Here is a 13,940-nt window from a genome sequence, read left to right on the forward strand (position 1 = left end):
ATGTAGGACTTTCCCGTTTCTAAACCCCTAAGATTATCTGCTTAACTGCTCTGCCAAGACCACCACCAGCAGCCAAAAACATGGGCTCCATTTGGACTGGCTGCAGGTCAGAAATGCTCATCTCCTGCCTGTGCCACTCAAACCTGGCCCGTGCCAAGACATATGGTCGCAAGGTGCTCTGCAGTGCAAGCGCGAGGGTCGGAGAGCCGCAGGTTTGGTGTGGAGATTTTAAAATACGGGTCTTGCACAAGAGGATTTTCTCCATTTGGAGCACGTTAAGACATTGTGCTTGTGCCAGCTAAGCAGCACACCCAGAATTAGCAAAGCTCGGGCCAGATAAAGCTTGGCACAGGAGGGAGTGGTAAGAGGCCCCTGGGGAGCAAGCTGGTGCTCCCCAATCCCATGCCTGGCTCACCTGGTACCTACTAACAGCGGTGAGAAAGCTGCTCCAGCCCGTGCCCGGGCAATGTCCTGCAAGCTGTGCAAGCTCCAGAAACGGCCAAGTGGCACAAAACCTCCCGTAGCAGACTTCTTCCCTGGGGCGCGCGGGAGCCTGGCTATGGGAGGGAGCTGTTGCGCTCCGTAGGGGCCGAGGGATGCCCTCTGGAGCAGGCAGGGACGGGCAGGGGGACACGCTCGGCCACATCTCCCTGCTTGCACAAGCAGGGAACCGAGGCTGCTCCTTCTCGCCCGACGGGTGGGATGCCGCCGAACGCCGTGGGACCCGAGCCATGCGCTCCAGTGGAAGCGGAAATCTAGCTTCAGTCTGCAAACCGCTGCACGCATATTTGTAAACCATTGTGTACACAGTAGATAAATGCTTAATAATCATGATGACAAACAGACCTAAAACCCAGAAGCAGCTTCCCTCTGCGTTAACTGCATCAGGAACAGGTTCCACTGAGCAAAAGCCTTCCTTTTACTGGGGCTTCTTGTAGGAATAAAAGCCATCTCACCACAGCCGGCAGCGAAGCGACGGCAAACCCAACAAATGATAAATAAAGCCCACGGCATGTCAGACCCCAGGACTTCACCTGCCAGTTACCACCCAGGCACGTCCATTTTCACATGCTAATGTGGACACTGCTGCACGGGAAGCTCCGGGGTACCACGGGCATCAGGAGCCCCGATCTGCGTGCACACCAGGCTGCAAATGTATGCACCTACCTTGGAGCCTCTGGCCCCCTTAGCAAAGAAACTAATGCAGAAGGAGGTTAAATTTCCTGTTCACAGCGTGTTGCCAAGCTGGGATTAGAGTTTAGGACTCCTGGCACCCAGAGCCACGATTAATCCGCCGAGTGTTTCTACCCCCACCCCTCATCCCAGCCTCCAGGTAGTTTCCATGTGCCAGGCTGTGTATGGTGGTGTAGGAAAGTCTTCTCATCCCCATCAGTGTCTACCTTTCTCTTCCATACTTACTGGAGCCCATCTACTCCTCAGGGATCAGAGGAGAGTTAGGCTGGTAGGAAAATACCTTTCCTATGTAAACCATGCGTTCTGCCATTTCCCTCTCCAAATTACACAGCGTCACAGATCGTAAGCCCTCTGAACAGAGAGTCTTCAGTTGAGGAGCAGATCTCCATAAAGGCTGGGATTAAGGCCCTGCACATTAGAAAGGAAAGAGGGAGCACAAATATGCTCCGTTTAATTACCCAAGCCATAACAACATTTTACTATTTTATACACGATTCCTGACAAAAGTGGAAATGTTATTTTCCACGAGCATAGCTGCTGGTTCTACTACAAATAAATAGTCCAGGGCGCGCTCACCATGCGAGAGATGGAGGCCATGTGTTTTCATTAATTCTCTTGGCAGAGAAGCTCATGTAGATTTTGGACTGCAGTTCAGGACTGGAACAGGAGAGCTGGGGTGGCCAACATACATCACAGCAGACTACATTTGGCCCAGGTCCACTTACGAGCTGGTCCAATACCCAGTTTTATCATCCTAATTATGAGCAGATTCCCAGCTCCCTCCCTCCCTCGCAAAGGTATCTTCAGCTTCACCCTTTTCTTCCTCCCTCTGGCTGGCTGAAATGAGCAGGTGAATTGCAGTCCTTTGTCTGTTACCGCTGGTAGACAAAGTTTGGCCTCTTTCATTTTCCTTTTATTGCAGCTTCTTTTGTGTGGATTAAAATAATTGATATTGATAATGTGATCTGCCCCCTGCCCCTGTTCCCAATTACTTGCACAGGCTGGGGATCCTGCATTATGGATATGACAGGAATGGTCTTAATTAGCCTTCTGGGCTACAGAACTGATTCTGGTTTTGATTTGAAATATTTGGGATTATGCAGGCTGACTGTTGTGGGCTGGGGTCACCAACGGAGCCGGCCGGGGGATTCTGGGGGGCTCACTTTGAGCTGGCCTTTCTCAGACTGCTGCCAGGTGCCTGGCAGCACACAGAACAGAGCCCTCGCGCTGCAAGGCAAAACCAAAGGACAATTTACTGCAGCCGCCTTTGTGTCCAGGATTAAGAACGGCAGCGCTGAAGGGTCTCTGCATCCAAAGTTTTACTCAGAATGAAGCAGGACTCCGATGGTCCAACAGGAGCTAACCGAGCAGCAGCCTTCGTAAAAGGCCACCTTTGCATTCAGTGGGTGAAACCCAATTAAAAGTAAATGATAAGAAGAAAAAAAGGAGCATTAAAGCTGAATGGGCAGATACAGCTTTCTGGACCTGCAAAATTCCATTTCAAAACGTGCAACCAGTTAAGTCAGTCACAGGAGCAAAAAATAAAGGTGTCAGTGCCTGGCCAATTGATAGATTTTTTTTCCTGTTTTGGGGAGAGGAATCTCAATCCTGTAACAGGACTGGTAATGTGGTCCCTGGCACTCGCATGCAATTCTCTTCACACGACTTGTGGAAAGACAGAGGTCCTGTACGAGCGTCCCTGTTTCCACTGCTCAGCGTGCCTACCCTGTAAAAAGTAATTCATAGGCAACACCTTGGAACACGTTCTGCAGGTCAGAGAAGTCAGGCTCTGCCAGGTTTAATTGGAAGGGGGAAATGGTTTCCAGACGTGATGAAGGTCCGCTGAGAATGTCACCCCACAGGTACATCTCCAGGGGCTCACAGCTCAGGCCTGCTGGCTGAAAATAACCACGTGGTGGAGGCATGAAGAGATACCTGGGTCTTACCAACACGGGACAAACGCAGCACCAGAAACTGCGCCAGGCTGAGACTTTGCAGCCTCGTGCTAACAGATGCGGCGTGCTCACCCGCTCATTAGATGGACATGGATTACAGAGCAGAGGCGTTATAACACAGTGGGCAATTTGCAGTGGCTGCTATGTTAATCTAAAGAAGGGAATATTGCTTCAGTATCGTTTTCTTCATTAAACCAGGGCTACTCGCCCAGTGGAGCGTTGCTGTACACTGCAATTTCTTTCTTTTTTAACACTGTTTATACAAAATGCAAATGCAAAAATATAGGTAAAAAGAGAGGGGACGCTGAGCTCCTCTCTCCGTAATCAAAGAGGAGACGACACTCAGAGCCAGAATACATACCAGAGTTTATAATCAGAATGCAATGTAATCACTGAAACAGATGTCAAAAAGATAAAACCATATAATTCTGAATTGCCAACGATTAGTGCTCTGCATCTTGGAGAGCACTGAGATGCTCTATTTCTGTCTACATATGTCCACATTTTGGAAGCGTAAGCAGAAAGCATTCAGCACAATGCTACAGAAAACTCCCTTCTGTTCCTCTCCTGTAGCTTTTGTACAGAGGGAGTTCTCAGTGAGGCTCAGGTTTGCTCCTGAATCAGTCCATGATGATGGTGAGGGGAGGGAAAGAGAGAAATTGGTCTTTTAGGACTGTAGTTGGGAAAAATAGCATCACCAAGCTGGCACATGGACATGACTGTGTTGCCAGAGACAGAAGGCTACGATAAAGAAAGAAAACATGGAGAACGGCCTGGCAGAAAAGAAAAGGTTAGAGAAAAACTTTCTACCAAAGTAACGCAGACAAGAGGAATCAGTTTTAATGTGCAGATTGCTCACCTCGTAGTGATAATCCATGCATGTTAACTCTCTCCAGCAGCGATCTCCTCGAATTTTAATCAGCCCCTGGGGAGAAAAAAAAGAAAAGACAAAAAAATATCGTCACAAATATTTTATTTTACTTTATCTTGTATGTCAAGGTATTATCTCAAGATGCCAAATACTCTGGTTGAACTACAGGGAGAGCCTCTAAGGGCAGGGAAGTGCAGAGGCTGGAACGACCCCCCGGAGATCCACGGCACATCTGCACCCCAGGCCCAGTTGTTGTCCCTGAGGGAACATAATGCAATGAGAACTCCAACATGACTCCTTCCACTGCCTGTTTACTGAAAATTTGACACAAAATCCTTGTGGAATATGCCACGTCACTTAAAGGGTGCTGGAAGACGCCTTACCCACACCTGAGCCTTTGCAGAGCAGCGATGAGCAGCCCAGCGCTCCCAGCATCGGCTTCCAGCATTGCTGGGTACGAGGCAAGGAGGAGCGGAGCATCGAGAAGCAATAGGAAAAAACAGGCTCTGCCACTGGGATGTCTCTGTATAACAGACCGAAAAGCTACCTGCAGATCTAAACACAGCTGCGTTCACAATTTTAAAATCCAGACCCAATTATCTCCCTCTCGCAAAGCCGCCTCTGCTGCCTATGGAAAAGGAAATAGTGACCCAGACTGGGATGGGGACCCCGCAGCCTCACCAGCCCTGAGCTGGGTGCAGAGATGCAATCAAAGTAATTAGAGAAACAAAAGAGGAGAAGAGGAAGGAAGCTGACAGATCTAAACACAGATGAATGTGCTAATGACAGGTCTGCTCCACCTTAGGTTAGAGTTTGGCAATGAAATAAGCAGGTATCAGAGGTTGCTGTGCATTGATATTTCAGGGCAACAAGAGGGTGAAATTTCCAAATCAGTGGGTCCATTCCAGGGCTGGCAGTAATATTGGGATTAAATTTCTTTGCCTCAATGACGAAGAGTAGAAAGGAATCAGTCTTCCACAGCAGGAAAGACACCTGGCCAGAGATGAGCCTGCTAGCAGGAAGCCTTGCAATCAAGCCGTGCCAGCCTGAAGGTATGCGGCTTCAGCCTGATGGCTTTGATGTATGGTGGAAAGGTCCCTGATTAGGATCACAATATCCCAAATTGAGGAAAGCTTCACTAGTCAAAAGGTTGAACGAGGTCTATCATCTGCATACAATTAGGGGGTATATGCCTACCTCTGACATTGCCCCTAATTATAACGTTCCTGCCTTAGTAGAAAAATACAGGGAGTTTCTGCAAGGACCCATTGCTGGCTACACCAGGAGCATCCTGAAGCTTCTTTACATTTGCAGTAGGGAAGGTTTTCAAGAAGAGAGCAGTGACCTTTCAGTGCTAAAATCTGAGAGCTCAGAGGAGGAGGAGATTCCAGCACTATGGCACATCCTGGCCTATTGGTTTCATCCAAATTGCTAAAAAAATCTTCACTTGCAGCTTTAAACAAAGTTTAGCAGGTTTGGGGCTCAAGAAAAATTCCAAATTCCAGTTAAAGACCCACCCCAAACTGTCCAGATCTCGTAAGCAAACACCCAGCTCCCAAGGCTGCATGTGGGATGTGTGATGTCCGAGAGCCCAGGGCTGTCGAGGATGGAAAAGAGAGGACAGAGCAGAGTCTAGTAACTCCTGACCGATACAGAAAGGGTCACCTGGGAACGATTATTGACCATTTCTCCTGATACAGGAGGTAAAGGCAATCTGATGGAGAGATCGAGTAGCTGGTTTAGAAATGAACAGAAGACGTATGTTTCCACACAGCAAATCATTTACTTTATGGGAGCCAAAAGTACAAGTGTGTTCAAAAGGAATGAGGCACGTTCCCAGAGGACAGGCTTGGGGTAACTTCTGAATACAACCTCCTCCCCGGAAAGTCCCTCAACCACTTCACTGCCAAGACCTGCCCCAGATCACTTTATGTTTTATATTCCTCCCCAAGCACCTGTTAATGGCTGCTATCAGAGACAATGTAAGAAGTTAGCTGGACCTTGGGCTTAACTCAACACAGACTTTCTTAAGCAAAGATCCACAAAAATAGTTACAAGCTTATTTGGCAGGTAAATTAATAGGAAATGGGCACCTTTCTTGGTCTCAGCCTTATACCAGATGATGTTTAGACACGTATGTCTTTGTGAACAGGGGTGACCCCAACAGCCTTCAATAGGGCTGTTTACAGCCTTAAATTACACCTGTTATCAGGCACATTGCTGAGTTCAAGCAGATTTCGCCCATCTGCTGTTCCAAATTATTTTTCCTTTTTTTCCCTAGTCATAAAAAAAATGAAGTATTTCTCATGCCAATGCTAACTGAAGAGGACAGTAAACAGAAACTATTACACATTTTCAAAATCCGAGAATCCAGACAATTTACATCCTGTAATTTTTAGCCAAGAATAAACCTGGAGAACCTGGTAGAGTTAAGGCAGTAAAAGCCCAAACTCCTGATGGCACATGTCATGGAGCAGGATGAAAGCTCCCCCTGGCAGGGCCATTTGTACACAATACTGTCCTCTGGTCAACGAAGAAAATGCCAGATAGACAGCACAGGTCCCTCCAGCTCTCAGCATCGAGTATCGGCTGCAGGAAAAGCATCACCGTGCAGAGACAAATGCTAGAGATGCAACAGAGCAAATCGACACCATCATAACAACCAAGGAAGAACAAGCAGATACAGTAAAGGGTAATCATTATTTTACAGAAGTGATTGATAAGGAAGGTAGCCATAAGGCAAAGGTTTCTGTGGCGTCTCCCGCAGCTCTGCACAAAACAGGAATGAGGAAGGGTACCAAGGCAGCGCGGTGCACGCTCCATCCCTGGAAGGTGGGCAGCCTGCGGGATGCTGGTACGCTGCACATCCCTCCTGGCCTTCAGACCTGTAAAACTCCCCGAGAGCTACACTGAAGCCTGAGCACTGGCCTTCCCAGCAGCCTCCGGAGGAGAGGTACCTTCAAACCTCGTGCACGCTGTCATCTTATGCAGGTTGCAATGGGAACGGTGGCTCCGTGCACGGCTGAGATGGGTCCATGCCAGGAGCTCAGACCTAGAAATACCCTGGCCTGGGAGGTCTGCATCTCAGCATCATCATGAAAGGGACACCCACCACCAGCACCACCGCCAAAAAAACCCCGAGCAGAGCTGGTCCAAAAAGCATAGATAAAAGCACGATGGATGCAAAGTGATATCATACAAGACTTATGGGATGGGAAAGCAGGGCGGTGGGTACCACCAGCTGCTCTGCTGTTTTGCTCTCTAGTGAGTTATTCAGCAGATCCCGTCATTCTCTTCTCCATCACTCTGCGAGGGCGGGAACAGGGGAGGCAGGGACAAGACAGACTTGCTGTCAACAGCCATGGCTTCATCTCCCCCTCCCGAATCATCCGCAGCTCGCTCTGCCCCTCGAACCTTTTCTAAAATTACAGGATACATTGATAGCATCTCACAGGATGTGCCGCAGCCGGCAGCCCTGTCAGTGACAGGACAGACACTATGAAAGACTCTGTGCAAGAATGCTGGAATATTAAAAAAGGACAGCTATCTTGATGACCTTCCCTCCTACCTTGCCCAAGCTGTTATCAAGCTCTGTTATTCAGCAGGGATAATTAAAACAAGTATATGATAGAAAAACATCATACTGAAAATCAAAATCTTTCCTGCAATGAGTCACTAAGTGAGTTAATCACATTTTGTTTACTATAACACTTTCAAACAGGAAAGTCACTTAAAGCTCTTAATATCAAATCTGTTTTTCAGCACAGAAAACTCCCACTCTCATAATTAGGGGGCGTTTCAAGTCTTCTTTACCCTGCTGCTGTCTTCAAGTCCACTTCCACTCCCACACTGGCATGTGAGTCTTCCAGTTTTCAGATGAAGTTGGACCAAGAAACAAGAGCATGTGGTGCAGGAAAATCCACGTGCTCTGTAGCTTCGTCTCTGCTGAGGAAGACCGCAAAAGGAGAACAAGCCAAGGTGGCTCCTGCTGTGAAGAGCTGTGGATCCCTGGGTACGGACACACACACCCCGGACAAACTCTCACATACCTTACTCCTCCATGCTCGGATGGACTCTGTTTTTACACATTCTCCCCTAATTATTTGGCTTTTACTGACATTTTTGGAAGTCAGCTCCTGTTCTCTTGAAGATGCAAACTTAGTCTGAGAAACGGTATCTGGGTCCAAGTGAGCACAGGAGGATGAAAGGAAGAGGGGAGCAAATGGGGATCCCCACATCTGCTGGAGTTTCACATTCACTGGATTTCTCTCAGTCTGCTAACAATTCCCAATCCATTTTCAAGATTTCTGTGCGTATATTGAAATGGCCTGGACTCCACAGCTGCAGCAGATTATGCTGCCATACCACAGATCAAAGCACGGGGAAAAATCGCCATCCCCTCCTCGCAGACAAGCAGAGCCTAGTGCATCTCTGGATGAGGAGAAGACGTGCAAGGGACCAGGAGGAGAAGGAGCCAGACGGGACGTGCATGGGACAACCCCGTGAGACTCCAGCAGACCTGGAAGACCCTCCTCTTGTTTGGACATAACCTACAAACATCTTGCAAGGAGTATTTTGGGGGCAAATATTAAGCAGAGCTCAGGAGGTAAACGATATGGACAAATTAAATGGAAAACAAGGAAAGGAAAGAAATCATTTAGCAGCACTTTGGAGAGCGGGGCTCATGTCCCCAAAATCGCATTTCTAACTGCTTCCTTCCTGCAGGGCATTGCAGCCGGATCTCATACCTCCAGCTACCCCCTGGTAGCATTGCTTGAGCAAAAGGAAAAGAGAGAAAGGAAACAGCTCGTCTTCCGTCTTTAGGCTCTAATGCACCAAGGCACTGCGTTCTAAGTATATGACTGAAACCGAGCTCCACAGATCAGCCTTAGCTGGGGCAGATTTAAGAACAAACCTGGTGTTTTGCTGCATTAAGGCTTGTTAGAGGCAATACCTGACTGTCAGAAAGACCAGGATGGAAATGTTTTAACCAAGGACTTTTCCTTTACTTTCAGGGACATTTTTTGAGAGTCATATCTGCCTGATACCTTCAAAGTCCAAGACCATTTAAAGGCATTTAGAACATTCAGTAGCCTCTAGGCAGCAGATACAGGCAGCTGCTACCACAAACCTGCCGTACCAGCCTCCAGCTTAATCGCTCTTTCTCTCACATGTACAAGTCTCTAGTTTTTGCAAAGAATAAGTTCAAGGCTTAGGAAGCAAATGAAAAAAAGCAACACTTGCAGAGCCCTTTTCATATTTTCCAGTGTTTGGTGTTCTCCATGCCAAGCCTGGCTCCCTCTAATTTCTCCCTGTGGTGTTCAAGCACCTCTAGGTACCACGTGTTTTTTGATACAACGTCAAAATCGACCTGTTAGCTCAGCGCTAACTAATGCTGGCAGAAGTTGGCCATGCTTACAGGTAGGCAATAAGCAGAAAAACATTTCCAAGGGCAACCACTGTTAACTCTTGAGAAACCGCTGCCATACACGGGGCAGGGTCTTGCCAGCTCCTCTTTGCTGAGGAGCTGAGCTCTCTACTGAGCTCCAGCTGCTGGGTGATAAAAAATGACAGGTAAGTGTTTACCCACTGTAATTCACTTTGAAGACCGGACCGCACCTCAATGTACTAAACCAGCCCAGCTTTTATGGCCCTTTTTGAAGCATCCCAAAGATGCGAGTAGAATAAGACAGCATCACAAAGAAGAGGAAAGCCTTTCTCATCCCGCTTTCAGCTCCTTGTCCAACACAACCATCTCCCTGACTTTTTATTAAACTTGCGAAGTTAGGCTGCCTGCAAAGCGGGGGCTATGTGCCAGCTGGTAACGTCATTACTCCCGGTTATCTTACAACACACTGACCACATTTCACAAGCCTGAAATAAAGAAGAAAACCTCCAGATCCCAGGTAATTTGAAACAGCACCTGACGCCATACTGTGTATGGGTATTTACTATTCACACGGCGACAGCACCGAGGAGTTAGTGTCACCAGGACCCTGTCGGGTGGGATGCTGCACCAACGGAGAACGAAGCTGTGAGCCCTGTGGGTACCACATAGAATCATTTAGGTTGGAAAAGACCTTTCAGATCATCGAGTCCAACCATAAACCTAACACTGCCAAGACCCCCTAAACCATGTCCCTAAGTGCCACGTCTACATGTCTTTTAAATACTCGCACCAGCCAGGAGCACTCACTCCTGCGGCACATGGCTTCCTCTGTCAATTCAAGTCACTGCTATTATAAGAAGTCATTGTTCTCATTTATACATGTTTTTATATTATTCCAGCTTGGCATAATGCTCCTAATATTGTCACGTGGCAATGTAATAATTTGGGAAACATGGAAAAGATGTGCTATAGGAAGCTCAGTGCAATAACTTGTTCCTTGTTTTCTAAATTCCAAAATCACTTGAAAAGTTTTTTTTCCTTTTAAGTTGGCAAATTTAGGAAGCTTCTTCCTAGTTCTGAGCTAGCAGAGCATTAGCTAAAAACTTGAATTCTGCATTTATTTTGACATAAGGATTGGAGACTAATGGACAGGAGATAGGGATTTTTGAAAACATTTCCGAATCTTTCCCTTTTCACGTTCTGCTCTAATCGTTAGATAAAACTAAAAAGCGTGTGTATGTGTGTTGCAGGGGACAGAAAAATGGCTTTTAAAGTTTATTTTCTTCTCCCAATGACATAGGCAAATGCATGCTCACATGCTTACAACTCCAGGAAAAAAACAAGCACCCCCAGAAACGCCGGCTCTATTTGCACATTGGGGGTGGGTGAAGGGACTTTCAAAGCCCTGCATATCAGAAGGGAAAGGTATTCAGCAATACAAATTAAATATAAGCTAAAGGGAAGGAAACAGGTGGCTAAGTGAACTAGCAATTGCCCTTTCACCTCCGCGGCCTTGCTTTGAATCCAGCTCTAACCAGAATTATTAAATTCATACTGATGGGATGGTGGCTACAAAGACACCGGGGTTTGATCATTTGGCCAAGCTCGTGGCAGCCAGACCGTGCACACCAGCCCCTTCCAGTAATAAGAAAGCCTGGCCTGGGGAAGGGGAAAGTTGAGATCTTTGTCATATTAATTTACAGCTGACTGCGGCTCCAGGCCATTCTGCACACTCAGAAATCTCCTCGCGCTGCTGTCCGCATGAGAACTATAAAATGTTCACCCTGGATTGAATTAGCATCCAGAATGAAATATGTGCTCAATACCTTCTCCCCTACTAAGTTTGCTCCCTTTAGGGCATGGCTGAGGAGCGCAGGGGAGGATGGAGATGCAGCACCTGCTTGTACTTCGAAAACACCAACCTCCAGGGCTCCCAGGCTCTCACAATTAAGGTGCATTAAATTCACCAGCGTTTTTCACAGGGGAAGGAAAATTACATTTAGGACCTTTTTTTTTTTTTTTTTTTTTTTTTAATTTTAATGGTGTTCAATAAAATGCCTGGTTTTAATCACCAGAGCCACTCTGCCGTCCTGGCTCAGCCCCCATGCACTTTCCATCCACCAGCCCTGCTCTGCGTCCATGCATTCGCAGTCACATATAAATAGCATTTCCCAAACTCAGCTGACGTGCGCCCTGGATACACCAGCAGTGTCATGGATGACTTTTGTCACTGTACTTTTATTTCATTTGTCGGCTCTAGATAAGATATCAGCTATGTGGAACGAGACCCTATTTTGCCTCCAGCATTATCACTAGCTTTGATAGCTTACTACAGTGTTAAAGGAAAGATGACCATGCAGTCACCCAAGCAGATCTACAAGCAACCAGAGAAAAAAATATATATTTCCCAGCGAATTCTTAGCAAAACCCACACTGCAAAAATTCATCCTCCTGGACCTAGCTAGCAGGGTGCCGAACCAGTCCAGTTTATAAAACTCAGTAAGCCTGCTGAAAACCAGCTATTTATGACTAATAAATTCTCTTTCAAACCCAGTAGATTGTTGAATACATTTGCAAGGTTTGCCAACTGGCAGCCAGGGGACTTTCGGGGTGGAAATCAAAATCACCCCTTCACTCCCACTGAATCAATTCCAGTCTTGCTTGATTGAGTAACCTCGCATGCCCCCTCTCTTTTCCCATCATCGAAAGAGTATCCAACAAAAGGGATTTCAGGGAAAATTAAGCCATAGAGAGGAAGTTTATGAACAGCTTTTGATTCCTACATTTCATGAGTTTGATTAAATCATGGCAGAAATCCCAAACCTAAGGCCATGGCACATGGTGGCACAGGAAACGTAACACAGGACTGGAAGGCAGAACCGAAGAGGGATGCAAGCCACGCAACTGCCGGCTGCATCCTCCGAAAACACCTCACTGTTTGGTTTTAGGGTACTGAAATCTGAATTTGCACTGTGGCATGCTGGGGATCACCTTCACAAATCACAGAGAGGATGGACACGTGAAGATAGTGGGTCCTCGCTTTTCTACTGTATTTTTTCAGTGAGAGGAGCACATCTGAACACTGCTCCTCTTTATTGTATCATCCCTAGCTCCTGCCATTAGGATGAAGCTAAACACTGAGTTGTGAAGACTGCCTGGTCCCTGCTACCACTGGCAGATGCTCCATGAGGAGAATCCCCCCTGGACCCCCAGGACCTGCTCCAGACCTTCCGGATCTGCAGAAGGCTCGGAGCGTGGGAACCGGGGGGGTCCATCCCAGGAGAGGTGGAGAGGAGCCCTCCCACCGTGTCCACACCACAGCCCCCACGGACAACGAGCAGCACAGAAACCCACCTCCAGTCTCCCCGCTCCGCGGGTCCTCCAGCCGGCTGCCCCCAGCACAACCCAAGGCTGCCGTCCCACCTGGACGCAGCTCGGCCACCCCAGCGGAGACGAGGGGGAGCATCCTCCGGGGAAGGTCCACGCGGGTCTAACCTCCAGCTCCCCCAGACGTCGCTCGCACTGGGCTCTCACCCCACCTCTGCCCGACACGGGTGGGCACCGGCCACAGTCTTTGCTCTCCAGCTTTACTTCAGACCTCTCCTTCTCTCCTTCCTGGGTTCCCTCTCCTTTCAGTTGCCTTTCTCATTAGCTGATCCCCTTCAAATTAAACCTGCCTACACCGAAACAAAATCCACAGCGTTGCCCTTGCTCCCTTCTCCCCCACTGACTCCACCAGCCCCACTTTTGTCCCGGACCCCCTTCCCCAAAATATCAAACCCAGGCACAAGCATCAGCGGGCGCATCAAGATGCACCATCACAGACAACTCCACGAGGATTTTACGCTTCGCATAAGGAGCAAAACATCTCCAACGAAGATAAACTGTTTCCTTATTTACTGGATGCCAGCAAACACGATTCACGGACGGACCCGGGGGTGACCCACCACCCGTCGCTGCGGCTCGGTGCAGCATCTTGCTCTGCGAGCCCCCGAGCCACGCAGCTCCCGCTCCGACGCCGCTCCGAGGGAGGGAAGCGGCTGAACTCTGACACGCCAAATCCTTCCTTTTCATCTTACGCAGATTGCTCTGCCCAACTGTACCCCTTTCAGGCTGCTGTACTTTGGTGATTCAAAATGAAAAAAAAGCCTAAATAATTAAAATGTCATTCAAGCTCTAAGCCGATATGAGTCACTGTTACAAAAAATATCTTAAAAATTCTTTCAGGAGTGGGGGATAATTATATTCCTCCCTATCTATTGATTTTTCTCTACAATGCAGATGTCAGATTTTCCACGGTTTTTTCTTTTTCTTTTTTTTTTTTTTCCCTGGAGTGAGTGTCAAGGAGGAACAAAGCACTCTTTGAGACTTTTTCAGCCCAAAATTAATTCTGAAAAAAATGGTACAGACAGGCCAATAGCACGGGAAGCCGAGAAAAAGCCTGGTGACTCAAGCTATGTCTGCAAAACCCCTATTGATACCGGCTCTGGAGAGAAGGGTGGGGTACGGGGCACCAGCGTTATAAATTTAG

General features: G+C 47.7%; 1 protein-coding gene across 2 annotated transcripts in view; it reads right to left on the bottom strand.

Annotated features, from left to right (window-relative positions):
• Positions 1-13,940, bottom strand: part of LMF1 (lipase maturation factor 1) — a 204,128-nt gene that overhangs the window by 117,095 nt on the left and 73,093 nt on the right. For both annotated transcript variants that reach the window (XM_075058539.1, XM_075058540.1), the window contains one exon: positions 4,009-4,074. In XM_075058539.1, coding sequence (XP_074914640.1) covers positions 4,009-4,074 — 66 coding nt within the window. The remainder of the gene's footprint in view (positions 1-4,008; positions 4,075-13,940) is intronic.

The sequence above is a fragment of the Buteo buteo genome, chromosome 27 (genome assembly GCF_964188355.1).
Source record: "Buteo buteo chromosome 27, bButBut1.hap1.1, whole genome shotgun sequence".
Taxonomy (NCBI): domain Eukaryota; kingdom Metazoa; phylum Chordata; class Aves; order Accipitriformes; family Accipitridae; genus Buteo; species Buteo buteo.